The sequence below is a fragment of the Pan troglodytes genome, chromosome 11, assembly GCF_028858775.2.
Source record: "Pan troglodytes isolate AG18354 chromosome 11, NHGRI_mPanTro3-v2.0_pri, whole genome shotgun sequence".
NCBI classification, from domain to species: domain Eukaryota; kingdom Metazoa; phylum Chordata; class Mammalia; order Primates; family Hominidae; genus Pan; species Pan troglodytes.
In genome coordinates this window covers 88670008-88697462 of record NC_072409.2, presented here as the reverse complement: position 1 = coordinate 88697462, position 27455 = coordinate 88670008, and the positions used below count along the sequence as shown (strand labels likewise).

General features: G+C 39.5%; 1 protein-coding gene and 1 long non-coding RNA gene across 4 annotated transcripts in view; one reads left to right on the top strand and one right to left on the bottom strand.

Annotated features, from left to right (window-relative positions):
• Positions 1-7533, top strand: part of TEK (TEK receptor tyrosine kinase) — a 133922-nt gene extending 126389 nt beyond the window's left edge. Inside the window, exons 23-24 of one of the 2 annotated variants that reach the window (XR_010148741.1) lie at positions 5079-5237; positions 5852-7533. Coding sequence is in view for 1 of the 2 variants with exons in the window: in XM_063787908.1 (XP_063643978.1) it covers positions 5079-5081 (3 nt within the window). In the remaining variant the exon portion in view is untranslated. Of the gene's footprint in view, positions 1-5078; positions 5340-5851 lie in introns of those variants that run through there. The other variant, XM_063787908.1, reaches the window with a different exon arrangement.
• LOC104007835 (uncharacterized) overlaps positions 1-25449 on the bottom strand; it is a 111883-nt gene extending 86434 nt beyond the window's left edge. For both annotated transcript variants that reach the window (XR_001720702.3, XR_010148742.1), the window contains exons 1-2: positions 25269-25449; positions 24986-25093 (exon numbers count right to left, since the gene is read on the bottom strand). This is a non-coding gene — a long non-coding RNA (uncharacterized LOC104007835). The remainder of the gene's footprint in view (positions 1-24985; positions 25094-25268) is intronic.
• Between the last annotated feature and the right edge of the window lie 2006 nt (positions 25450-27455).

Genomic DNA, 27455 nt, shown 5'->3' with positions numbered 1-27455 from the left:
CTCTGCTGACAGAGCCGGTGCCAGAACTACTGCACCTCAGTCAGCAAATGGTCTTATATTCCATGGAGAGGAAGGTCTTTCCACAGTGAAACTAGCCCATGAGTTTTGCAAATGTGACTGTTCCACCAAATGCACAGGTACCAACATAAGCAACAGGAAACATAAAAAGAAAAAAAAACAGACACAACACCACCAAAAGAGCACAATAATCTAGTAGCTAACCCCAAAGAAATATACAAACTGCCTGATAAAAGAATTCAAAAGAATTGTTTTAAGAAAGCTCAGCAAACTTCAAAAGTATTCAGAGAAATGATTCAATAAAGTCATGGAAACAGTAAACAATCAAAATGAGAAATTTAACAGATTGAACTTATATTTTAAAACCCCAACATTCTGGAGCTGAAAAATAAATGAAATGAAAAATGCGATAGACAACAACAGAATTGATGCAGCAAAAGAATTTGAATTGAAATATGTGATTTGAAAATATGTAGTCATGGGGTTAGGGGGAAGGATGAAAAGTAATGAAGAATGCATATGGAATTTGTGAGACAGCATCAAAAGAGCACATGTTTGAGTTATAAGAGTTCAAGAAGGAGAAGAGACAGAAAGGGGTAGAAAGCTTATTTAAGAAATAAACAGCCGGGCGCGGTGGCTCACGCCTGTAATCCCAGCACTTTGGGAGGCCGAGGCGGGCGGATCACGAGGTCAGGAGATCGAGACCATCCTGGCTAACACGGTGAAACCCCATCTCTACTAAAAATACAAAAAATTAGCCGGGCGTGGTAGCGGGCGCCTGTAGTCCCAGCTACTCGGGAGGCTGAGGCAGGAGAATGGCGTGAACCCGGGAGGCGGAGCTTGCAGTGAGCCGAGATCGCGCCACTGCAGTCCAGCCTGGGCGACAGAGCGAGACTCCGTCTCAAAAAAAAAAAAAAAAAAAAAAAAAAAAAGAAATAAACAGCATAACACTTTCCAAATTTGGGGAAAGATAAATATTTAGGTACAGCAACGTCAAAAGTCTCCAAACAGATTCAATCCAAATAATATTTACAGCAAGATATATTATAATCAAATTGTCAAAAAACAAAGAGGATCATGAAAGCAGCAAGGAAAAAGAAGATTAACATATGTAACGGAGTTCCAATAAGACTAGCAGCCAATTTCTTAGCAGAAATTTTACAGGCCAGGAGACAGTGGAATGATATAGTCAAAGTTCTGAAGAGAAAATAATGTCAACCAAGAATCCTGTATCCGGTAAGGCTGTCCTTCAGGAATGAAGAAATAAAGACTTTCCCAGACAAAAGCTGAGGGATTTCATTACCACTACATCTGACTTATAAGAAATGCTAAAGAGAGTTCAAGCTGAATGAAAAGGCTGCTAAATTAATGGCATGAAAATGTGAAAGTCATTGGCAAAAGTTATCACATAAATTCAGAATAATACTGTAATTGTGGTGTGTAAATCACTATCTTTAGAACGAATATTAAAATGGAAAACTATCACAAATAACAGTTACAATGATTTGTTAAGGGATATGCAATATAAAAAATATAAATTATGACATCAAAAAATGTTGGGGTGGAAGAATAGTTACTTTATTCAATCAAAATTAAGTTGTTATCAGCTTAAAGTAGTCTATAACTGTAAGATTTTTATATCAGCCTCCAGGTAACCACTAGCAAAAATCTACACAAGATACACAAAAGATAAAAAAGTAAGAAATCAAAGCACATACCACTAGAGAAAATCATCTTAAGGAAAAAAGGAAAAAGATCTACACAACAAAGAGAAAACAATTAACAAAATGGCAATAGTAAGTCCTTACATGTCAATAATTACCTTGAATGTAAATGTTAAATTCTCCAATTAAAAAACATAGATTGGCTGAACAAAAAAATAGACCCAATTATATGCTGCCTACAGAGACTCACTTCACTTTTAAAGATACACACAGAATAAGAGTGTAAGGATAGAAAAAGGTATTCCATCCAAATGGAAGCAAGAAGAGGAGTGTCTCTATTATATAAAATAGATTTTATGCCAAAAACTGTGAAATGAGATAAACAAGGTCATTATATAATAAAAAGAGCAATTTATCAAGTAGATACAGTAACTGTAAATATGTATGCACCTAATGTCAGAGCATCTTAAATACATAAAGCAAATATTAATAGATCTGAATAGATAGAAATATTACAGAAATAAGAAAAATCATAAGTGACTAATATGAACAACTATATGCCAACAAATAATCTAGAAGAAACTGACAGATTTCTAGATACATACCACCTACCAAGACTGAATCATTAATAAATAGAAAACCTGAGCAGACCAATAACCAGTAAGAAGATTATGAGTCAGTAATAAATATTCCATGAAAGAAAAGCCTAGCACCTCATGGCTTCACTGGTGAATTCTATTAAACATTTAGGGAAGAAATAATACCAATTCTTCTCAAACTCTTTTAAAAAAAACTGAAAAGGAAGGAAAACTTCCAAGTTCATTTCATGATGCCAAAGCCAGACAAGGACACTACAAGAAAAGAAAATTATAGGCTAATATCCCTGGTGAACAGAGATGCAAAAATCTTCAACAAAAAACTAGCAAACCAAATTCAACAACTCATTAAAAGGATGATTCACCATAATTAAGTGCGATTTATCCCTAGGTTGCAAGGATGGGTCAATATATGCAAATCAATAAATGTGACACATGGCATTAACAGAAAGAAGTGCAAAAACCATATGATCATCTCAATACATGTAGAAAAGCCATGTAACAATATCTCTTCATGATAAAAATTCTCAACAAAATTGGTATAAAAAGGAATGTATCTTAACCCAGTAAACACCATATAGGACAATCCCCTAGCTAACATTATACTCAATAGTGAAAAGTTGAAAATTTTTCCTCTAAGATCAGGAACAAGAAAAGGATGTCCACTCTTGCTACTTCTATTGAACCTAATACTGGGAGTCCTAGCCAAAGCAATTAAGCAAGAGAAAGAAAGAAAAGGCATCCAGTTCTGAAAGGAAGAAGTTAAATTGTCTCTGTTTGCAGACAACATGATCTTATATAATGAAAACTCTAAAGACTCTACCAAAAAACCCTGTTAGTGTAAATAAACTCAGTAAAGCTGCAAGATACAAAAATCAACCTACAAAAACCAGTAGTGTATCTATTAACAAAAAGCTATCTGAAAAAGAAATAAAACGCCATTTACAATAGTTACTAAAAACTAAATAGGAATAAGTTTAACCCAAAAGGTAAAAGATCTGCACAATGAAAACTATAAAACATTGATGAAAGAAATCAAAGACACAAATACATGAAATAATTTTCCACATTCGCAGACTGTAAGAATTAATATTGTTAAAATGTTCATACTACCCAGTGTGATCCATAGATTCAATACTTATCAAAATTCTAATGGCATTTTTCACAGAAATAGAAAAGACAACCATAACGTTTGTATGGAACCACAAAAGATCTCAAATACCCAATGAAATCTTGAGCAAGAGAACAAATCTGGAGGCATCTAGTTGATTTCAACATCTACTACAAAGCTATAGTCATCAAAGCAGTATGGTACTGACATAAAAACAGACATATGAACCAATGGAACAACACAGAGAGTCCAGAAATAAACCTACACATTTGTGGTCAATTTTTAACAAAATGCCAAGAACACACAATGGGGAAACAATAGTTTCTTCAATAAACTGTGCTAGGAAAACTGGATATTCATATGCAGAAGAATGAAATTACCCCCCCCCCCCCCCCATTTCACACCACGTACAAAATCAACTCAAAATGGATGGAAGACTTAAACGTAAGACTAGAAACTGTAAAACTACTAGAAGTAGTTCTAGGGGTACTAAGATAATCACCGGGGTAAACTCCATGACATTGGTCTGAGCAGATTTTTGGGATATGACCCTAAAAACACAGGCAATGAAAAACCAGACAAATGAGATTACATCAAACTAAAACCTTCTTCACAGCAAAGGAAACAATCAACAAAGTGAAGAGACAGCCTACAAAATGGGAGAATATATTTGCAAACCATCCATCTGATAAGAGTTGATACTCAAAATACATAAGGAACGTGAACAACTCAATAGTAAGAAAACAAATTATTGAAAAAATAGAGAAAGGGCCTGAATAAATCATTTCACAAAATAAAATATACATATGACCAACAGGTATATGAAGAAAATGCTCAACATCACTAATAATCGGAATAATGCAAATTAAAACCACAATGAGTTCTCACCTCATATTTGTTAGACGGGCTATTAACAAAAAGAACGATAACAAATGTTAATGAGGATGTGTAAAAAAGGGAATCCTTGCACACCATTGGTGGGAATGTAAATTAGTATAGCCATTATGGAAAACAGTATGGCAGTTTCTCAATAAGTTAAAAATAGAACTACTATATGATCCAGCAATTCCACTACTTGATATATATTCAAAGGATATTACATCAGTATATCAAAGAAATGTCTATACGCTCATGTTCGCTGCATTATTCACAATAGCCAAGATATGGAATCAACCTAGGTGTCCATCACTGAATGAATGGATTAAGAAAATGTTGTATATATACACAATGGAATACTATTCAGCCTTTAAAAAAAAGGAAATCCTGTCATTTGTGACATGAATGAAGTTGGAGGACATTATATTAAGTAAGGTAAGCCAGGAGAAAAAAGATGCATACTGCAGTATCTCATGCACATGAGAAGTGTAAAACAGTCAAACCACAGAAACAGAGAGTAAAGTGGTGGTTACCAGAGACTGGGGGTGAGGGCCACTGGAGATGTTGGTCAAAGGACACAAAATTTCAGTTAGACTGAAGGAATAAGATTAGGAGAGCTATTGTATATCATGGTGACTACAGTTAATATATTGTATACATGAAAATTGCTAGGAGAGTAGATTTTAAGTGTTCTCACCACAAAAAAATGTGTGAGGTAATGCAAATGTTAAATAAATTTAGTTTCTACAATGTACATATGTATATCAAAATATCACATTGTTCACCATAAATATACAATTTTTTACTTTTCAGTGAAAAAATATAGGTCCAAGCTGGGCTCAGTGGCTCATTCTTATAATCCCAGCACTTTGGGAGGCCAAGGCAGGAGAATCACCTGAGTCCTGGAGTTTGAGAACAGCCTGCGCAACATAGCAAGACTTTCTCTACAAAAAATAAAACTAGCTGGGCATGGTGAGTATACCTGTGGTCCCAGCTACTTGGGAAGCTGAGGTGGGAGAATTACTTGAGCCCAGGAGCTCGAGGCTGCAGTGAGCTATAATCATGCCACTGCACTCCAGCCTGAGAGACAGATCCAGATCCCACTGCCATACACACACACACACACACACACACACACACACACACACACACATGTATGTATCTCTATATATTTCTATATATATATCTATATATTTCTATATGTACCTCTATATTTCTCTATCTCTGTCTCTATCAGGAAAGAACTAACCCTCTAAAGAGATTAGACAATTCAGGTATTGGGGATATAGTCTAGAACTTCCTGTGTTTAGAAGATCCGTATTAGACTGCCTTAAATCATCAGTGAGTTGTTATGAATTAAAAATCAAGTAACTGCACAAGTTAGAATAAAAACACATTACACAATAGCCAAATGACCAAAACCTTTATGTCAACAGAGTGCACTGAGAAGTTTACATTTACTTCCATTTATTTTGTGAGGGGGAGAAAAATCTCAACTTCTATTTATGGATACGAGAGCTAAAGAAATCTGTTATAATTTTGTTAGGTAAAGATGTTTTTAACTTCAAGAAGTATGATGGTTTCAGGTATCTCAGAGGAAAAAGAAATGGAGGTAACCTGAGAAATGATCCTCATGAAAGTCACAGACTCATTGCTTCAAATCTAAACCATCTTCCACTACTTTGAAGATGAGCTGAAAATTCAAACCAACTTTATTTCTCTTCGTCCCGTTCACCTGGCTCAGTCCCAATTTTAGAAATTACTGTGGAAATGTAACCTTTAAAAATGTAGTAAGTCAGGGGGTGGAGCCAAGATGGCTGAATAGGAACAGCTCCAGTCTACAGCTCCCAGCATAAGCCATGCAGAAGACCGGTGATTTCTGCATTTCCAACTGAGGTACCGGGTTCATCTCACTGGGGAGTGTTGGAAAGTGGGTGCAGGACAGTGGGTGCAGCACCCCAAGCGTGCGCCAAAGCAGGGCGAGGCATCACCTCACCAAGGAAGTGCCAGGGGTCAGGGAATTCCCTTTCCTAGTCAAAGAAAGGGGTGACAGACGGCACCTGGAAAATCAGGTCACTCCCACCCTAATACTGCGCTTTTCCAACAGTCTTAGCAAATGGCACACCAGAAGATTATATCCCACGCCTGGCTCAGAGGGTCCTACGCCCACGGAGCCTCGCTCATTGCTAGCACAGCAGTCTGAGATCAAACTGCACGGCGGCAGCGAGGTTGGGGGAGGGGCGCCTGCCATTGCTGAGGCTTGAGTAGATAAACAAAGCAACCAGGAAGCTCAAACTGGGTGGAGCCCACGACAGCTCAAGAAGGCCTGCCTGCCTCTGTAGACTCCACCTCTGGGGGCAGGGCACAGCCAAACAAAAGGCAGCAGAAACCTCTGCAGACTTAAGTGTCCCTGTCTGACCGCTTTGAAGAGAGTAGTGGTTCTCCCAGCATGCAGCTGGAGATCTGAGAACGGACAGACTGCCTCCTCAAGTGGGTCCCTGAACCCCGAGTAGCCTAACTGGGAGGAAACCCCCAGTAGGGGCAGACTGACACCTCACATGGCTGGGTACTCCTCTGAGACAAAACTTCCAGAGGAACGATCAGGCAGAAACATTTGCCGTTCACCAATATCTGCTGTTCTGCAGCCTCCACTGCTGATATTCAGGCAAACAGGGTCTGGAGTGGACCTCCAGCAAACTCCAACAAACCTGCAGCTGAGGGTCCTGACTGTTAGAAGGAAAACTAACAAACAGAAAGGACATCCACACCAAAAACCCATCTGTACGTCACCATTATCAAAGACCAAAGGTAGATAAAACCACAAAGATGGGGAAAAAACAGAGCAGAAAAACTGGAAACTCTAAAAATCGGAGCACCTCTCCTCCTCCAAAGGAACGCAGCTCCTCACCAGCAATGGAACAAAGCTAGATGGAGAATGACTTTGATGACTTGAGATAAGAAGGCTTCAGACGATCAAACTACTCCAAGCTAAAGGAGGAAGTTCAAACCCATGGCAAAGAAGTTAAAAACCTTGAAAAAAAAATTAGACAAATGGCTAACTAGAATAACAAATGCAGAGAAGTCCCTAAAGGACCTGATGGAGCTGAAAACCAAGGCACGAGAACTACATGATGAATGCGCAAGCCTCAGTAGCCGATTCGATCAACTGGAAAAAAGGGTATCAGTGATGGAAGATCAAATGAATGAAATGAAGCAAGAAGAGAAGTTTAGAGAAAAAAGAATAAAAAGAAATGAACAAAGCCTCCAAGAAATATGGGACTATGTGAAAAGACCAAATCTATGTCTGATTGGTGTACCTGAAAGTGATGGGGAGAATGGAACCAAGTTGGAAAACACTCTGCAGGATATTATCCAGGAGAACTTCCCCAATATAGCAAGGCAGGCCAACATTCAAATTCAGGAAATACAGAGAACGCCACAAAGATACTCCTCGAGAAGAGCAACTCCAAGACACATAATTGTCAGATTCACCAAAGTTGAAATGAAGGAAAAAAATGTTAAGGGCAGCCAGAGAGAAAGGTTAGGGTACCCACAAAGGGAAGCCCATCAGACTAACAGCGGATCTCTCGGCAGAAACTCTACAAGCCAGAAGAGAGTGGGGACCAATATTCAACATTCTTAAAGAAAAGAATTTTCAACCCAGAATTTCATATCCAGCCAAACTAAGCTTCATAAATGAAGGAGAAATAAAATCCTTTCCAGACAAGCAAATGCTGAGAGATTTTGTCACCACTAGGCCTGCCCTAAAACAGCTCCTGAAGGAAGCACTAAACATGGAAAGGAACAACCAGTACCAGCCACTGCAAAAACATGCCAAATTGTAAAGACCATCAAGGCTAGGAAGAAACTGCATCAACTAATGAGCAAAATAACCAGCTAACATCATAATGACAGGATCAAATTCACATATAACAATATTAACCTTAAATGTAAATGGGCTAAATGCTCCAATTAAAAGACACAGACTGGCAACAAGACCCATCAGTGTGCTGTATTCAGGAAACCCATCTCACGTGCAGAGACACACATAGGCTCAAAATAAAGGGATGGGGGAAGATCTACCAAGCAAACGGAAAACAAAACAAGGCAGGGGTTGCAATCCTAGTCTCTGATAAAACAGACTTTAAACCAACAAAGATCAAAAGAGACAAAGAAGGCCATTACATAATGGTAAAGGGATCAATTCAACAACAAGAGCTAACTATCCTAAATATATATGCACCCAATACAGGAGCACCCAGATTCATAAAGCAAATCCTTAGAGACCTACAAAGAGACTTAGACTCCCACACAATAATAATGGGAGACTTTAACACCCCACTGTCAACACTAGACAGATCGAGACAGAAAGTTAACAAGGGTGTCCAGGAATTGAACTCAGCTCTGCACCATGCAGACCTAATACACATCTACAGGACTCTCCACCCCAAATCAAGAGAATATACATTCTTTTTAGCACCACACCACACCTATTCCAAAATTGACCACATAGTTGGAAGTAAAGCACTCCTCAGCAAATGTAAAAGAACAGAAATTATAACAAACTGTCTCTCAGACCACAGTGCAATCAAACTAGAACTCAGGATTAAGAAACTCACTCAAAACTGATCAACTACATGGAAACTGAACAACCTGCTCCTGAATGACTACTGGGTACATAACTAAATGAAGGCAGAAATAAAGATGTTCTTTGAAACCAATGAGAACAAAGACACAACATACCAGAATCTCTGGGACACATTCAAAGCAGTGTGTAGAGGGAAATTTATAGCACTAAAGGCCCACAAGAGAAAGCAGGAAAGATCCAAAATTGACACCCTAACATCACAATTAAAAGAACTAGAGAAGCAAGAGCAAACACATTCAAAAGCTAGCAGAAGGCAAGAAATAACTAAAATCAGAGCAGAACTGAAGGAGATAGAGACACGAAAAAGCCTTCAAAAAAATCAATGAATCCAGGAGCCGGTTTTTTGAAAAGATCAACAAAATTGATAGACCACTAGCAAGACTAATAAGGAAGAAAAGAGAGAAGAATCAAATAGATGCAATAAAAAATGATAAAGGGGATATCACCACCAATCCCACAGAAATACAAACTACCATCAGAGAATACTATAAACACCTCTATGCAAATAAACTAGAAAATCTAGAAGAAATGGATAAATTCCTCGACACATACACCCTCCCAAGATTAAACCAGGAAGAAGTAGAATCTCTGAATAGACCAGTAACAGGCTCTGAAATTCAGGCAATAATTAATAGCTTACCAAACAAAAAGAGTCCAGGACCAGATGGATTCACAGCCGAATTCTACCAGAGGTACAAGGAGGAACTGGTACCATTCCTTCTGAAACTATTCCAATCAATAGAAAAAGAGGGAATCCTCCCTGACTCATTTTATGAGGCCAGAATCATCCTGATACCAAAGCCTGGCAGAGACAAAACAAAAAAAGAGAATTTTAGATCAATATCCCTGATGAACATTGATGCAAAAATCCTCAATATAATACTGGCAAACCGAATCCAGCAGCACATCAAAAAGCTTATCCAACATGATCAAGTGGGCTTCATCCCTGGGATGCAAGGCTGGTTCAACATAAGCAAATCAATAAACGTAATCCAGCATATAAACAGAACCAACGACAAAAACCATATGATTATCTCAATAGATGCAGAAAAGGCCTTTGACAAAATTCAACAACCCTTCATGCTAAAAACTCTCAATAAATTAGGTATTGATGGGATGTATCTCAAAATAATAAGAGCTGTCTATGACAAACCCACAGCCTATATCTGACTGAATGGGCAAAATCTGGAAGCATTCCCTTTGAAAACTGGCACAAGAGAAGGATGCCCTCTCTCACCACTCCTATTCAACATAGTGTTGGAAGTTCTGGCCAGGGCAATCAGGCAGGAGAAAGAAATAAAGGGTATTCAGTTAGGAAAAGAGGAAGTCAAATTGTCCCTGTTTGCAGATGACATGATTGTATATCTAGAAAACCCCATTGTCTCAGCCCAAAATCTCCCTAAACTGATAGGCAACTTCAGCAAAGTCTCAGGATACAAAATCAATGTGCAGAAATCACAAGCATTCTTATACACCAGTAACACACAAACAGAGCCAAATCATGAGTGAACTCCCATTCACAATTCCTTCAAAGACAATAAAATACCTAGGAATCAACTCACAAGGGATGTGAAGGACCTCTTCAAGGAGAACTACAAACCACTGCTCAATGAAATAAAAGAGGATACAAATAAATGGAAGAACATTCCATGCACATGGGTAGGAAGAATCAACAATGTGAAAATGGCCATAGTGCCCAAGGTAATTTATAGATTCAATGCCATCCCCATCAAGCTACCAATACTTTCTTCACAGAATTGGAAAAAACTACTTTAAAGTTCATATGGAACCAAAAAAGAGCCCTCATTGCCAAGTCAATCCTAAGCCAAAAGAACAAAGCTGGAGGCATCACACTACCTGACTTCAAACTATACTACAAGGCTACAGTAACCAAAACAGCATGGTACTGGTACCAAAACAGAGATATAGACCAACGGAACAGAACAGAGCCCTCAGAAATAATGCCGCATATCAACAACCATCTGATCTTTGACAAACCTGACAAAAACAAGCAATGGGGAAACAATTCCCTATTTAATAAATGGTACTGGGAAAACTGGCTAGCCATATGTAGAAAGCTGAAACTGGATCCCTTCCTTACACCTTATACAAAAATTAATTCAAGATGGATTAAAGACTTAAATGTCAGACCTAAACCCATAAAAACCCTAGAAGAAAACCTAGGCAATACCATGCAGGACATAGGCATGGGCAAGGACTTCATGTCCAAAACACCAAAAGCAATGGCAACAAAAGCCAAAATTGACAAATGGGATCTAATTAAACTAAAGAGCTTCCGCACAGGAAAAGAAACTACCATCGGAGCGAACAGGCAACCTACAGAATGGGAGAAAATTTTTGCAATCTACTCATCTGACAAAGGGCTAATATCCAGAATCTACAATGAACTCAAACAAATTTACAAGAAAAAAGCAAACAACCCCATCCAAAAGTGGGCGAAGGATATGAACAGACACTTCTCAAAAGAAGATGTTTATGCAGCCAAAAGACACGTGAAAAAATGCTCATCATCACTGGCCATCAGAGAAATGCAAATCAAAACCACTATGAGATACCATCTCACACCAGTTAAAATGGTGATCATTAAAAAGTCAGGAAACAACAGGTGCTGGAGAGGATGTGGAGAAAAAGGAACACTTTAACACTGTTGGTGGGACTGTAAACTAGTTCAACCATTGTGGAAGTCAGTGTGGCGATTCCTCAGGGATCTAGAACTAGAAATACCATTTGACCCAGCCATCCCGTTACTGGGTATATACCCAAAGGACTATAAATCATGCTGCTATAAAGACACATGCACATGTATGTTTATTGAGGCACTATTCACAATAGCAAAGACTTGGAACCAACCCAAATGTCCAACAATGATAGACTGGATTAAGAAAATGTGGCACATATACACCATGGAATACTATGCAGCCATAAAAAAGGATGAGTTCATGTCCTTTGTAGGGACATGGATGAAGCTGGAAACCATCATTCTCAGCAAACTATAACAAGGACAAAAAACCAAACACCGCCTGTTCTCACTCATAGGTGGGAATTGAACAATGAGAACACATGGACACAGGAAGGGGAACATCACACACCAGGGCCTGTTGTGGGGTGGGGTCAGGGGGAGGGATAGCATTAGGAGATATACCTAATGTTAAATGACGAGTTAATGGGTGCAGCACACCAACATGGCACATGTATACATATGTAACTAACCTGCACGTTGTGCACATGTACCCTAAAACTTAAAGTATAATTTAAAAAATGTAGTAACTCAACCTCAACAGCACTTTTCCTCTTCTTCTCTTTGAAAGTGTCCAGAAACCCCATACCATCATCGACCAAACTCTACTGCCAGTAGTAGGGGCCAGAGGAGTCACCGAAACAGCAATTCAGAAATTAAAGATGTTCTTGGGCAAAGTGACTACTTCTTTCCTTTCACGTCTTCTTTTACCTTCCAAATAACCAGATCCATGCAGGCTTTTGCATTTTCACTAGAATTGTGACCTCCAAATAGTACAGAATATTTTTAAAAGTGTTAGACATAAGACAACCATAATCTCTGATGTTACTTACATATTTCTCAAAATTAAGCCTTCAATTTATGTTTCTAACAAAGTTAACACTGCTCATCTATCGAAATATCATTAATACCTAATACAACCTCCAATGATTGCTTTATAAATGTTTTACATGAATGTACTAGATTAACAAAAATTGTTCTTTTTCTAGGTAGTCTTTCCTCTGTCACATTATCACTACCTTGCAATGATTGGCTAGCACATCGGTACCCTCAGCTGTGTATCTCCTTCCCAGGGAGGTATGAGAAGAAAGTGGAGGGATCACCAAAGGAAGACATCTGGCTAGAAGCCAGAAATGTCGAATGCTTAAAAAAAGAAAAAAATAATAATCTCTCTAAATAAAAGAACAACTTTAGGCACAAGTTTATATGGTTTTAAAAAGTAGATAAAATTTACCCAAAACATAAAGCTGTATAGTTCTGGTGAGAATAATAAATGATATCTGAGATTGGGTGAGAAAGTCGTATGGTCAATGCTTCTAAAATGGTGTAATAGTTTTCATTTCCTTACTTGTGTCTTACCCCAAGAAAGCTCTGATTTTTTTTAACTTTTAGAAGATTTTGTTTTAAACAGATTTGTTAACTGAAAGATTATGTCCATGGTTCAAGATTATTTTCAACAGAAGGCCCTACAAATTCTATAATAGAATGTCATGGGAATCCTTTCTGAAATGAGTATTCTTAACAAAGCAGAGGATGTAAAAGATTCTCTGGAGAGGAGTGTAAGTTCATCATAAAATGAAATCATTTTGTATAATGAATGATATGATCAGAGGAACATCCATATCTCAAGCATCTTTAGAAACAAAGCAGCGTAATATAATTTTAACATACTTAAAGTTAACTTGCTCTACTGTTTGTACACAGGAAGGGCCTATATGGGCATACATGAATATACAGGTATCCTCCATTCCACGCCAGACACTGGTGAAACTGTGCATATAGCAATGCCACAAACAGGTAATTGGTGGCTAGATTTGTTGTACTTGATTAACTTGTTTAACATTGGGTATATTTCATCAGAAAAAGCAGATATAGAAAAATTGGCAGCAAGATATACAAATCTGGTATAAATCAAGTTCACACATAATGACTGAATTTGAGCTATACCCCCCCACCCCCCCACACACACACAAATTTTCTCTTGGTGAGATAACCTGGACCCAATCAAATGTAGAAAGAACCTCTTTTGTTCTAATGAGAAGCACATATGAAAAGAGGTATACAGCAAGATTTAGAATGGAATTAGGTCTCCACACCAACAAAAGTTCTGTGCATGAATTCAAAGGCCAGACCCAATGATCTGACCACTGTTCTCAGTGAGATTGCTGTTCTGATTCATGAGGAACATCCAGGACTATACCAGGCAATGGCATATAATGGTTTTTACACAAGCACAGGCAGATGCTTTAGGATTCTCCACCAGAGGAGAGAACCCCCAGAAAAGAACCTGGTCTCCTACCTTAAGCATCTTAGACAGTAGACCTTTACGATGAACCTCACTGTTGTTCAGTCAAGTCAGACTGAGGGTCTTGACATCAGTCATGAGCAAATGGGCTCTTACCATCATCCTGAACGATTCTCTGCAGGCAATCAGCCATTAGACTCCTAAGGGGTCTTTTGGGAGGCAAGCCAAGCTGATGAGGAAACATAACCGATATGTCCACAACTGAAGTGTGAATTAACTATCAAATAAAAGTAAAAAAAAAAAAACACCTTTAACTGTCAAATAAAAGTAAAAACTCCAAAATAAGGATGCTGATAGCAGCAATAACTACTTAGGAACAAGGACTATGATACAAGAACAGGCAACGGTCGTGATGTGTCAGTTACTGGACTAAGTATATTGCATGGTTTATCCTGCTGTACTTTGCAGAGTAACCTAATGAGATAGGTATTTTTATTGTCCCTCTTCATAGACAAGGAAATTGAAATTTTGAGAGGTTAAAAAACTTGCCTAAACTTACTTAGTAGAGCTGAAGGAAATAAAATCTAAACAGTCTAACTTCAGAGTCCACACTTTTCTACCATGAGGAACCACCAGAGGGCAACATCAGGGCAGAGAGGTTCTCAGAAGCACTCCGGGAGGCAGAGAACCAGGCTCTGCCCACATTGTGACTTGGCTGAGAGGGGCACACCCCAATTCAGTACATGCCATATCGCATTTCAGTGGTTTGCTTATCTGCCTCTGGGGAGAAGGCACACACAACAGCTCAGGCCTATCTAGTTCCAAATCCCCCATGATTACACATGGAAGAAGCTGAATATGTTTTTACTGAAGTTTGGTGATGTGGAAAATATTGTTGATAGAATAGATATGGAGGGAGAGGGGTCAGATAATCTAAGGGCTCAGAAAGTCAGGTACCAGTTTGGATTCCTTATTAGGAGAACTGTACTTTGAAAGAAGCATTTAAAGATTAGCCTGAGAACAAGAGTAATTTGAAGACTAAGAAATGAGGAGTCAGAAATTTAAAATTTAGTACCTACTATGCCTTGCCTGACATAACACTTTAAATGATTATTCAATGTGCCAGCCACCATGCTCGGCACTGGTTCCTACCTGCAGGGTAGTCTGTAGGGAGCACAGAGCACAAGAGGAGGAGAAATGATCAAGAAGCTGCACGGGAGAAGGAGGGAGTGGGGAACTCCCGCAGCAGGTACCACTTTGGGGCATCCTAGCACAGTGTCCCTACTCTCAGGGATTTTCAGAGTAGTGGGGAAAGGTGAAACAGGGGTTGGAACAGACAAAACTCAGCTTGAGGGACAAGGGAAGTTTCCATAAGATGACTCTAAAAGAAGTTGATGGTGGAAATAGAGAAAAATATGAAAATCCATGAGTCTTCTGGGTGGAAGAAACAGAACGATTCCAAGGAATGAGGAAATGCAATGTTTTGAAATTTTCTGGTCTGGAGGACATGCAGGATAGAACGGTTCCTGAGAAATCAGGGGCAGGAAAGTCATAGTGAGAGGTGCAGTGTGGGAGATGATGTTTTTGAGGGGACAAGAGGATACCCCTTTTTTCTTATGAAAAACTCATGTCCCCAACTCTCTTTTCTCACAGTTTGGCAAGGTCCAGGTGCAAACACATTCCAGTCTCATTTGTCACATGCAGAGACAACATTACTCTTTGAAACAAATATCCTATACTTTGGATACCAGCTTCATCAAGAAAAAGGCTGATATTCATCTATGGAAATTAAATGGCCTTACTCATATTTTTGCACTGAAGAAGAGCTAGCCCTTCTCTGCATGAAGGCTAGTCCTAGGGGCGGCTGAGACAAACACTCAGCTAAAGGTCCTGAAAGTTCTAGAGCTGTGTTGTGCAATGTAGTAGCCACAAGCTTTATGGGACTGTTGAAATTCAAATTAAAATTAAACAAAATTAGAAATGCATTTCCTCAGTCACATTAGACATCTTTCAAGTGCTCAACAGCCACACGTGCCTAGTGTCTACCATATTGGGTAGTGCAGATGTAGAATAGCAAGTTCTTTTGGATAACACTGTTCTACGATGGGATGGGTAAACTTTTTTCTAAAAGTGCCAGATTTAATATTTTCAGCTTGCAAGTCACATGATCTGTCACAACTACTCAACAATATCATTAAAGTGTGAAAGCAGCCATACACAATCTGTAAATGAGTGGGTATGATGGCTTCATTCCAAGAAAAATATTTAGAAAAACAGGTGGCCAGCCCATGGGCCATAGTTTACTGGCCCAGGTCTAGAACGTAGAGCAAAACACACACATTTTAACCTGGAGTATATTAAGGAAAGGTTTTCATGTCTATTATGCCAAGAAAATGAACCTAACATTTAATTTTGAGCCTACCTGACTTAATGTGGAAAAAGACCCCTAAGTATGTGAATAAAATAATCAGTTAATAAATTTAGTCTTGTCTATTTGATTATTAAGGAAAGTCTGTGAAAACAATGGTTTGGGTTTTATCATAATTGATGAGGGACTATTCTTTATGATCTTGATTAGCCAGATGATGTGAATTGCCTGACATGGCTTCTAGTTTGTGGTAGTTAGACTGTATCATCAGCAAAGACAGCGATTATTGTCTTCTTGGTTAACAGGGCAAATCAAGTATCAGTTATAACATAATGATAATGACTGCTATCTAAACACATGTGGTTTTATAAATTTTTTTTGTAAAAAAATATGTTGGCTTCTAATTCTTTACCTAAGGGTATAGACTATGTTCAAAGTGATGTCCGATTAATACATCACTTTAGTGACACATTAGTACAGTGTTAGCACTAAACAGGTTCAACAAGATAGCTTGGACATCACGGGTTGATGTTTTAATGTTCTTCAAGTCATCTTCTGCCACACCAGAGAACCTACCCCAAGATGACATATAATAGCATATAAAAATTTAACTCCATGAATTTTATCAGTTATAGTTAGAACACATTATTGACCCAATGTGACAAACAGCTGAATGAAACAAAGATCTTATCTGCATGACTGTCAACTACCTCTCTGCTAGGTTACAATGGTAAACTAGGAAGATTTATCATTTGGTTCCATAATGCAAGGCTGAGGGGAGAATACATTATTACAAGTTCAGAGTTCCTGTTGAATTCTGATCTTTGCATAATCTGAATTTTATTCAATACCATTTGTTAAGTATCCTGTCTCCCAGTAACATAAGCCTAAAGACAAAATATGGGTAGCATGGTCGAACAGATGGAGCCCTGGGCAGATTCTAGAAAACCTGGGTTTGAACTATGCTTTGATCTGCCATTTACTTACTATATGTTATTTTCAGGTAGTTATTTAATCTTCTGGTCTCAGTCTGCTCTTCTGTAAAGTAGGGATAATTACCAACCTACTAGTTTATGAGGACCCAATGAAAATGCATGCAGGAAAGTGACTACTCTAGTGGCTTTCATAAAGCACACACTAAAATAAATATTTAGAACTCAGCTACTGCTAAGGGAGAAAAATACTGCACAAGTATTTTTAACTGAAACTATATGGTGATATTGTCTTTTGTAAGGAGCACAAGATACCTGGCTCCATTACTTGGCTTAGTTAGGGAATATGACACATAGTTAATAAGACATTTAGATCAAGAAGAAGTTAGCATAGATGGAGTGCATGGGTTTGTTTAAAAATATTTTCTAAAGAATGTAATGCATCAAATGCATTTGAATGTTTTCAAGATTCAAAGGTTTTTTTGTTTTGTTTTGTTTTGTTTTTTAACTAATGTCAGCCCTTCAGTTCTCATTTTGCCATTATGAATATCAATAGTTACCTATTTCCTGATTCGTTCCAAAAAAAGGAATTAGGGAAGATTCTATTAAACTCATGGAAGAATATGAACAAATAAGGGTATAATAGATGGGAGGGCTGGCAAGATGGCTGAACAGGAACAGCTCCAGTCTGCAGCTCCCAGTGAGATCGACGCAGAAGGCGGGTGATTTCTGCATTTCCAACTGAGGTATCCGGTTCACCTCACTGGGACTGGTTGGAGAGTGGGTGTAGCCCACGGAGGATGAGCTGAAGCAGGGTGGGGCATCGCCTCACCTGGGAAGTGAAAGGGGTTGGGGGATTTCCCTCCCCTAGCCAAGGGAAGCCATGAGAGACTGTACCTGGAGGAACGGTGCACTCCAGCCGAGATACTGCACTTTTCCCATAGTCTTTGCAACCGGCAGACCCGGAGATTCCCTCTGGTGCCTACCCTACCAGGGCCCTGGGTTTCAAGCACAAAACTGGGTGGCTGGGCGGACACCAAGCTAGCTGCAGTTTTTTGTTTTTTTTTTTCCATACCCCAGTGGCACCTGGAATGCCAGCGAGACAGAACCATTCACTCCCCTGGAAAGGGGGCTGAAGCCAGGGAGCCAAGTGGTCTGGCTTGGCGGGTCCCACCCCCATGGAGTCCAGCAAGCTAAGATCCACTGGCTTGAAATTCTCACTGACAACACAGCAGTCTAAGGTCGACCTGGGATGCTCAAGCTTGGTGCGGGGAGGGGCGTCCACCATTACTGAGGCTTGAGTATGGGGTTTCCCCCTCACGGGGTAAACAAACCCACTGGGAAGTTCAAACTGGGCGGAGCCAACCGCAGTTCAACAAGGCCGCTGCGGCCAGACTGCCTCTCTAGATTCCTCCTCTCTCAGCAGATCATCTCTGAAAAAAAGGCAGCAGCCCCAGTTAGGACTTACAGATAAAACCCCCATCTCCCTGGGACAGAGCACCTAGTGTAAGGAGTGGCTGTGGGCGCAGCTTCAGCCGATTTAAATGTCCCTGCCTGACAGCTCTGAAGAGAGCAGCGGATCTCTCAGCACAGCATTTGAGGGACAGACTGCCTCCTCAAGTGGGTCCCTGGCCCCCATGTATCCTGACTGGGAGACACCTCACAGCAGGGTTCGACAGACACTTCATAAAAAAGAGCTCCAGCTGGCATCTGGCAGGTGCCCCTCTGGGATGAAGCTTCCAGAGGAAGGAACAGGCAGAAATCTTTGCTGTTCTGCAGCCTCCGCTAGTGATACCCAGGCAAAAAGGGTCTGGAGCGGACCTCCAGCAAACTCCAGCAGACCTGCAGCAGAGGGTCCGGACTTTTAGATGGAAAACTAACAAACAGAAAGGAATAGTATCAACATCAACAAAAAGGACGTCCAAAGACACCATTTGAAAGTCACCAACATCAAAGGCCAAACAAAGGTAGATAAATCCACAAAGATGGGGAGAAACCAGCGCAAAAAGGCTGAAAATTCCAAAAACCAGAATGCCTCTTCTCCTCCAAAGGATCACAACTCCTCACCAGCAAGGGAACAAAACTGTGGGTAATAAAAAACTCCTCTGAGCTAAAGGAGCATGTTCTAACCCAAACGCAAGAAAGCTAAGAACCTTGAAAAAAGGTTAGACGAATCGCTAACTAGAATAACCAGTTTAGAGAAGAACATAAATGACCTGATGGAGCTGAGAAATGCACAGTACGAGAACTTTGTGATGCATACACAAGTATCAATAGCTGAATCGACCAAGCGGAAGAAAGGATATCAAAGATCGAAGATCAACTCAATGAAAGTGAGAAGATCAGAGAAAAAAGAGTGAAAAGAAACAAACAAAGCCTCCAAGAAATATGGGACTATGTGAAAAGACCAAATGTATGTTTGATTGGTGTACCTGAAAGAGATGAGAGGAATAGAAACAAGTTGGAAAACTCTTCAGGATATTATCCAGGAGAACTTCCTCAACCTAGCAAGACAACTCAACATTTAAATTGAGGAAATACAGAGAACACCACAAAGATACTCCTCGATAAGAGCAACCCCAATACACTTAACTGTTAGATTCACCAAGGTTGAAATGAAAGAAAAAATGTTAAGGGCAGCCAGAGGGAAAGGTTGGGTTACCCACAAAGGGAAGCCGATCAGACTAACAGCGGATCTCTCTGTAGAAACCCTACAAGCCAGAAGAGAGTGGGGGCCAAAATTCAACATTCTTAAAGGGAAGAATTTTCAACTTGAGAAGATTAGAGAAAAAAGAGTGAAAAGAAACAAGTGGCAGAATTTCCTATTCAGCCAAACTAAGCTTCATAAGCGAAGGAGAAATAAATTCCTTTACAGACAAGCAAATGCTGAGAGATTTTGCCACCACCAGGCCTGCCTTACAAGAGCTCCCAAAGGAAGTGCTAAACATGGAAAGGAACAACTGGTACCGGCCACTGAAAAAACATACCAAATTCTAAAGACCACTGATGCTATTAAAAAACCGCATCAACTACTGGGAAAAATAACCAGCTAGCATCACAATGACAGGATCAAATTAACACATAACAATATTAACCTTAAATGTAAATGGGCCAAATGCCCCAATTAAAAGACACAGACTGGCAAATCAGATAAGGAGTCAAGACCCATCAGTGTGCTGTATTCAGGAGACCCATCTCACATGCAAAGACACACATAGGCTCAAAATAAAGGGATGGAGGAATATTTACCAAACAAATGGAAGGCAAAAAAAAAAAAAAAAAAAAGCAGGGATTGCAATCCTAGTCTCTGATAAAACAGACTTTAAACCAACAAAGATCAAAAGAAACAAAGAAGGGCACTGCATGATGGTAAAGGGATCAATGCACCAAGAACTGCTATCTATCCTAAATATATATGCACCCAATACAGGAGCACCCAGATTCATAAAGCAAGTTTCTAGAGATCTATAGAGAGACTTAGACTCCCACATAATAATAGTGGGAGACTTTAACACTCCGTTGTCAATATTAGACAGATCAACGAGACAAAATTAACAAGGATATTCAGGACTTCATCTCAGCTCTGGACCAAGTGGACCTAATAGACATCTACAGAACTCTCCACACCATATCAACAGAATATACATTCTTCTCAGCACCTCATCGCACTTATTCTAAAATCTACCACATAATTGAAAGTAAAAGAATAGAAATCATAACAAACAGTCTCTCAGACCACAGTGCAATCAAGTTAGAATTCAGGATTAAGAAACTCACTCAAAACCCTACAACTACATGGAAACTGAACAACCTGCTCCTGAATGACTACTGGGTAAATAACAAAATGAAAACAGAAATAAAGATTTTCTTTGAAACCAATGAGAACAAAGATACAATGTACCAGAATCTCTAGGACACATTTGACATATTTAAAGCAGTGTGTACAGGGAAATTTATAGCAGTAAATGCCCACAAGAGAAAGCAGGAAAGATCTAAAAATCAACAACCTAACATCACAATTAAAAGAACTAGAGAAGCAACAGCAAACAAATTCAGAAGCTAGCAGCAGACAAGAAATAACTAAGATCAGAGCAGAACTGAAGGAGCTAGAGACACGAAAAACCCTTCAAAAAAATTCAATGAATCCAGTAGTTGTTTTGAAAAGATAAAAAAAATAGACCACTAGCCAGACTAATAAAGAAGAGAGAAGAATGAAATAGACAAAAAAAGTTGATAAAGGGGTTATCACCACCGATCCCAGAGAAATACAAACTACCATCAGAGAATACTATAAACACCTCCACGCAAATAAACTGAAAAAACTAGAAGAAATGGATATATTCCTGGACACATACCCCCTCCCAAGTCTAAACCAGGAAGAAGTCAAATCCCTGAATAGACCAATAACAAGCTTTGAAATTGAGGCAGTAATTTACAGCCTACCAACCAAAAAAAGTCCAGGACCAGATGGATTCACAACCAGATTCTACCAGAGGTAGAAAGAGGAGCTGGTACCATTCCTTCTGAAACTATTCCAAACAATAGAAAAAGAGGGAATCCTCCCTAACTCATTTTACAAGGCCAACATCCTCTGATACCCAAACCTGGCAGAGACACAACAAAAAAAGAAAATTTCAGGCCAATATCCCTGATGAACATCAATGCAAAAATCCTCCATAAAATACTGGCAAACCAAATCCAACAGCACACCAAAAAGCTTATCCACCATCATCAAGTGGGCTTCATCCCTGGGATGGAAGGCTGGTTCAACATATGCAAATCAATAAACGTAATCCATCACATGAACAGAACCAATGAAAAAAACCACATGATTATCTCAATAGATGCAGAAAAGGCCTTCGACAAAATTCAAGACCCCTTCATGCAAAAAGCTCTCAATAAACTAGGTATCGATGGAACTTATCTCAAAATAATAAGAGCTATTTATGACAAACCCACAGCCAACATACTGAATGTGCAAAAACTGGAAGCATTCCCTTTAAAAACCGGCACAAGACAAGGACACCCTCTCTCACCCCTCCTATTCAACATAGTATTGGAAGTTCTGGACAGGGCAATCAGGCAAGAGAAAGATATAAAGTGTATTCAAATAGGAGGAGAGGAAGTCAAATTGTCTCTGTTTGCAGATGATATGGTCATGTATTTAGAAAACCCCATTGTCTCAGCCCAAAATCTCCTTAAGCTGATAAGCAACTTCAGCAAAGTCTCAGGATACAAAATCAACGTGCAAAAATCACAAGCATTCTTATACACCAATAACAGACAAACAGAGAGCCAAATCATGAGTGACATCCCATTCACAATAGCTACAAAAAGAATAAAATACCTGGGAATCCAACTTACAAGGGATGTGAAGGACCTCTTCAAGGAAAACTACAAACCACTGCTTAAGGAAATAAGAGAGGACACAAACAAATGGAAAAACATTCCATGCTCATGAATAGGAAGAATCAATGTCGTGAAAATGGCCATATTGCCCAAAGTAATTTATAGATTCAATGCTATCCCCATCAAGCTACCACTGACTTTCTTCACAGAATTGGAAAAAACTACTTTAACGTTCATATGGAACCAAAAAAAGAGCCTGCATAGCCAAGACAATCCTGGGCAAGGAGAACAAAGGTGGAGGCATCACGCTACCTGACTTCAAACTATACTACAAGGCTACAGTAACAAAAACAGCATGGTACTGGTACCAAAACAGATATATAGACCAATGGAACAGGACAGAGGTCTCAGGAATAACACCCCACTTCTACAACCATCTGTTCTTTGACAAACCTGACACAAACAATGGGGAAAAGATTCCCTATTTAATAAATGGTGTTGGGAAAACTGGCTAGCCATATGCAGAAAACTGAAAATGGACCCCTTCCTTACACCTTATACAAAAATCCACTCGAGATGGACCAAAGACTTAAACGTAAGACCTAGGACTGTAAAAATCCTGGAAGAAAACCTGGGCAATACCATTAAGGACATAGGCATGGGCAAAGACTTCATGTCTAAAACACCAGAAGCAATGGCAACAAAAGCGAAAATAGACAACTGGGATCTAATTAAACTAAAGAGCTTCTGCACAGCAAAAGAAACTATCATCAGTATGAAGAGGCAACCTGCAGAATGGGAGAAAAATTTTGCAATCTATCCATCTGACAAAGGGCTAATATCCAGGATCTACAAGGACTTCAACAAATTTACAAGAAAAAAAAAACCACCAAAAAATGGGCAAAGGATATGAACAGACACTTCTCAAAAGAGGACATTTATGCAGCCAACAGACATATGAAAAAATGCTCATCATCACTGGTCATTAGAGAAATGCAAATCAAAACCACAATGAGATACCATCTCACGCCACTTAGAATGGTGATCATTAAAAAGTCAGGAAACAATAGATGCTGGAGAAGATGTGGAGAAATAGGAATGCTTTTACACTGCTGGTGGGAGTGTAAACTAGTTCAACCATTGTGGAAGACAGTATTGCAATTCCTCAAGGATCTAGAACCAGAAATACCATTTGACCCACCAATCCCATTACTGGGTATATACCCCAAGGATTATAAATCATTCTACTATAAAAACACTTGCACACTTATGTTTGTTGTGGCACTGTTCACAATAGCGAAGACTTGGAACCAACCCAAATATCCACCAATGATCGACTGGATAAAGAAAATGTGGCACATATACACCATGGAATAAAAAATGATGAGTTCATGTCCTTTGCAGGGACATGGATAAAGCTGGAAACCATCATTCTCAGGAAACTATCACAAGAACAGAAAACCAAACGCGGCATGTTCTCACTCATAAGTGGGATATGAACAATGAGAACACATGGACACAGGGAGGGGAAAAACACACATCAGGGCCTGTTGGTGGGTGGGGAGCTAGGGGAGGGATAACATTAGGAGGAATACCTCATGTAAGTGACAGGTTGACGGGTGCAGCAAACCACCATGGCACGTGTATACCTTTGTAACAAAACTGCACGTTCTGCACATGTACCCCAGAATTTAAAGTATAATAACAATAATAAAAAGATCTTAAGCTGGAAAATGGAATACTGTCTTCTATCTTTAGTATAAGGAAATGCCACAAATCTTCTTTCCAAATATACAATGGGGAATAAAAACTTATGTTTTATTAAAGATGACTATTCATATGTTTGACATGTACAAAGCACTTTCCTATATTTTAGCATATCTGATTTTCATAGTCACTATGGGGTTGTTACTGACTCCATAATTTACAGCTTAGAGCATCTAAGAGACTTGCTCAGAAGGTCACAGCTAGTAGAACTTTCCAGGTCTTGTAATTCCAAATTCTGTTTTCCCCACTTTTTAGCACTGTTTCTTATGTAAAGGAACGTAAGTCCCTATAAAGATTTTATTGTCTCTAGAAATGATTTTGCCAAAAGCATTAAAGCTTTTATGCTGATTATTTTTCACTCACATAATTTCAGCAATTTGATGAGTAGAATTACCACTATTTATATATTTTAGAAATTTGACCGATAAAAAGACACTCAGGACAGTTCCTGGCTCCATCACTCTAGGTGCGTGAACTTAACCAATTCACTAACTCTTCTCAGCTTTAATGGCTTCATCTGAAAATTTGTGAACAACCAATGCAGCACTGTGTCATCAAGGAATAAGGCCCTGGAAACCCTTCTACCAGGTAGACTGCTACACAATCATTCAGTCATAATAACCACAGTAAAGTAAAATATAAAACCAACATACCATCTCACAACTTACTGCAAACACACGGTGATTACCATCAGCAGGTGGGAACTTGACAAAAGTCTTCACAAAGCCCTTTAGGTTTTCTTTTTGGTCATGAACATGAAGCTGAAACAAACATTGTCAAATAAATTACTGTTTTTTCTAAGTACAATTAGGCTCATAAAATGTCATCAACTGAAAATTAGTTAATTTTTTCAAATGCTTATCCATCACCAAGGCCTGTGTTGGAGGCTACAACTTGGTTTCTGAAACAGGCAGCACTTTGGGTAACAAGTCCTACCTTGGCGATCTGACACCGGGGCGATCCAAGGAAACCTCCACAACAGCCGTATTGAGATTCAAAGCCACTGAGTACTGTAAACCAACCGAAAAAATAAAAATCAAAACAAGCTTTACAAGGCAGAGTGACTAACTCTCATGAACATGCATTTTCTTTGACCCTTAAAGAGCTTTAAGGACTCTACTGTGCAAATATTTTTAAGTCACCTCTCTCCAGTTACTTTTTTAGATATTGCATAATAGACAAAAATCTATTCCGATAAGCAGAGTTCTCACGGGCCATGCTTGAAGGTGAATTATAATTGCTAATGTTGTGAACACCTTTCTTCCCCTCTTTTTATCATTTGCCCTGGCCCATCAGCTCTCCTCTGGCTTCCTTACTTTATCCTGCATTGACTGGTTTGACAGTCAAACCACTTCAATCATCCTCTCAACATCTACTCTTACTCCCTGACCTTTTCTTTCTGCTAGAACCTTCTGTATGACTAGTTCCAACTACCACCTTCTCCATTCCTGTATCCAAATTTTTTTTATCTGACCCAAGAAAAATCACCCAGTTATGCAGACTGAGACCACAATACAGATGTTGGCTCCAACCTTGGCTGGACCTTCAAAGTCCTGATGCCTTTGGCTTTTGCATCCTTCGCCAGACACCTTGCACTTTCTTCCCAGCAATAATCTCAAGACTTCGTATCTCTTTTCTTACCCTACTCCTATCATCCAACTTATCCATACCCTTACCTACCCTGAGCCCTTCTGTCTGGCCCTAGGTAATATTCTCCCAATTGCTCCCTAACAAGTCCCTCTGCCTCCAGTGGTTTTTGCACTAGTTTTTCTAGTAAGAACTGCCATACAAAGCCCTTTGTACAAACATGGTAAGAAAAGCTCAGGGTGTAAAAGTAACATGCCCAGGAAAGCAAGCAGCAAAACAGCCCCAACTCTCAGCTCTGCTGGCTCCGAAGTCCCTGTTCTGCCCATTATCCTGTATGGTCCCATCAGCCCAACTGGTTTATTTGCTACACTTATTCTTCCTCAGCATCTTCCCTCCTTGTTCATCTTCTTGGAATTCATAGTCTCCCACTTTCCCAAACTAAGCCCTCCATGCTTTAAAGATGGATTGAGCTTGTCTGATTTACTTTATGACATTATTTATTCGTATATTTTTCCTCCCGTGGTTCCCCTCTATTTCGTTTTTTTAATAGGATTAAAATATTATCCATAGTTATGTCCACATCTACATAAATAATTTACCTGTTCACCCATCCAAATGTTTATTGATGGCTTGTGTGTGTCAGAAACTATGCTAAGTGCTGGGGGGAAACGGGGAGAAGAAAATGTTGGACAGTCCCTCCAGAAGCTTATTTTTTGAAGATGGTGGACAGATTACTAACTCATTACAAAATATAATTAACTGCTATAGAAGAAAGAGACAGGGTGCTGCAGAAGAGGGAGGCCCTATTTAGAAAGTACGGTCAGGAAAAGACCTTGAGGATGTGACAATTAAGCAGAGACCTCCAGGTTAAGAAGGAATTAGCCATGTGAAAAGTCGAGGATGCAGCAGGCAAGAAGGCTCCAGAAAGGTGGGAGAAAGTGTGGTGTAAAGACAGCAAGGGAAAGGGTGGAAGAGGGGGCAGGGGCCAGATCAGAGAAGCAGGAGGTTTGGGATATGCTTTTGACACAGAACAGTGGGACTCGCACACTGTCCAGATGAAAGGGTGTACAAAAAGAAGGCAGTGAGGATGACACCAGGTTTCTTGGTTAAGCAGGGGAACAAATACACCTAAGTGGACTATAGGGAATTGAGGGTGCTGGAGATGACCCCAGGGTGGGGAGAGGATCACGAGCTCATCTTCATGCAGGTGATGCTGTGGTACCCGAGGGAAACCCACATAAGCAGGCAGATGGATATTCAGCAAAGCTGGGAGTCCAGGGGAAATGTTTCTTTAGAGATACACATTTAGGGGCTAACAGCAGTTAGAGGCTGTTGAAAGCCATGGGAAAGAATCAGTTCATCTAGGGAGAAGGGGGATATGGAGAGACAAGGCTCCCAAAGCTCTGAGAATTTCTGCCACTAGAGGCTGGTAAGGAAGAATATTCAGCAGAGGAGGTTGAAAGGAAGTAGCTGGAAAGGGAGGAAGAAAGGCAGAAGTGGGTGTTGTTACAAAAGCAGAGAGGAGAATACTATAAG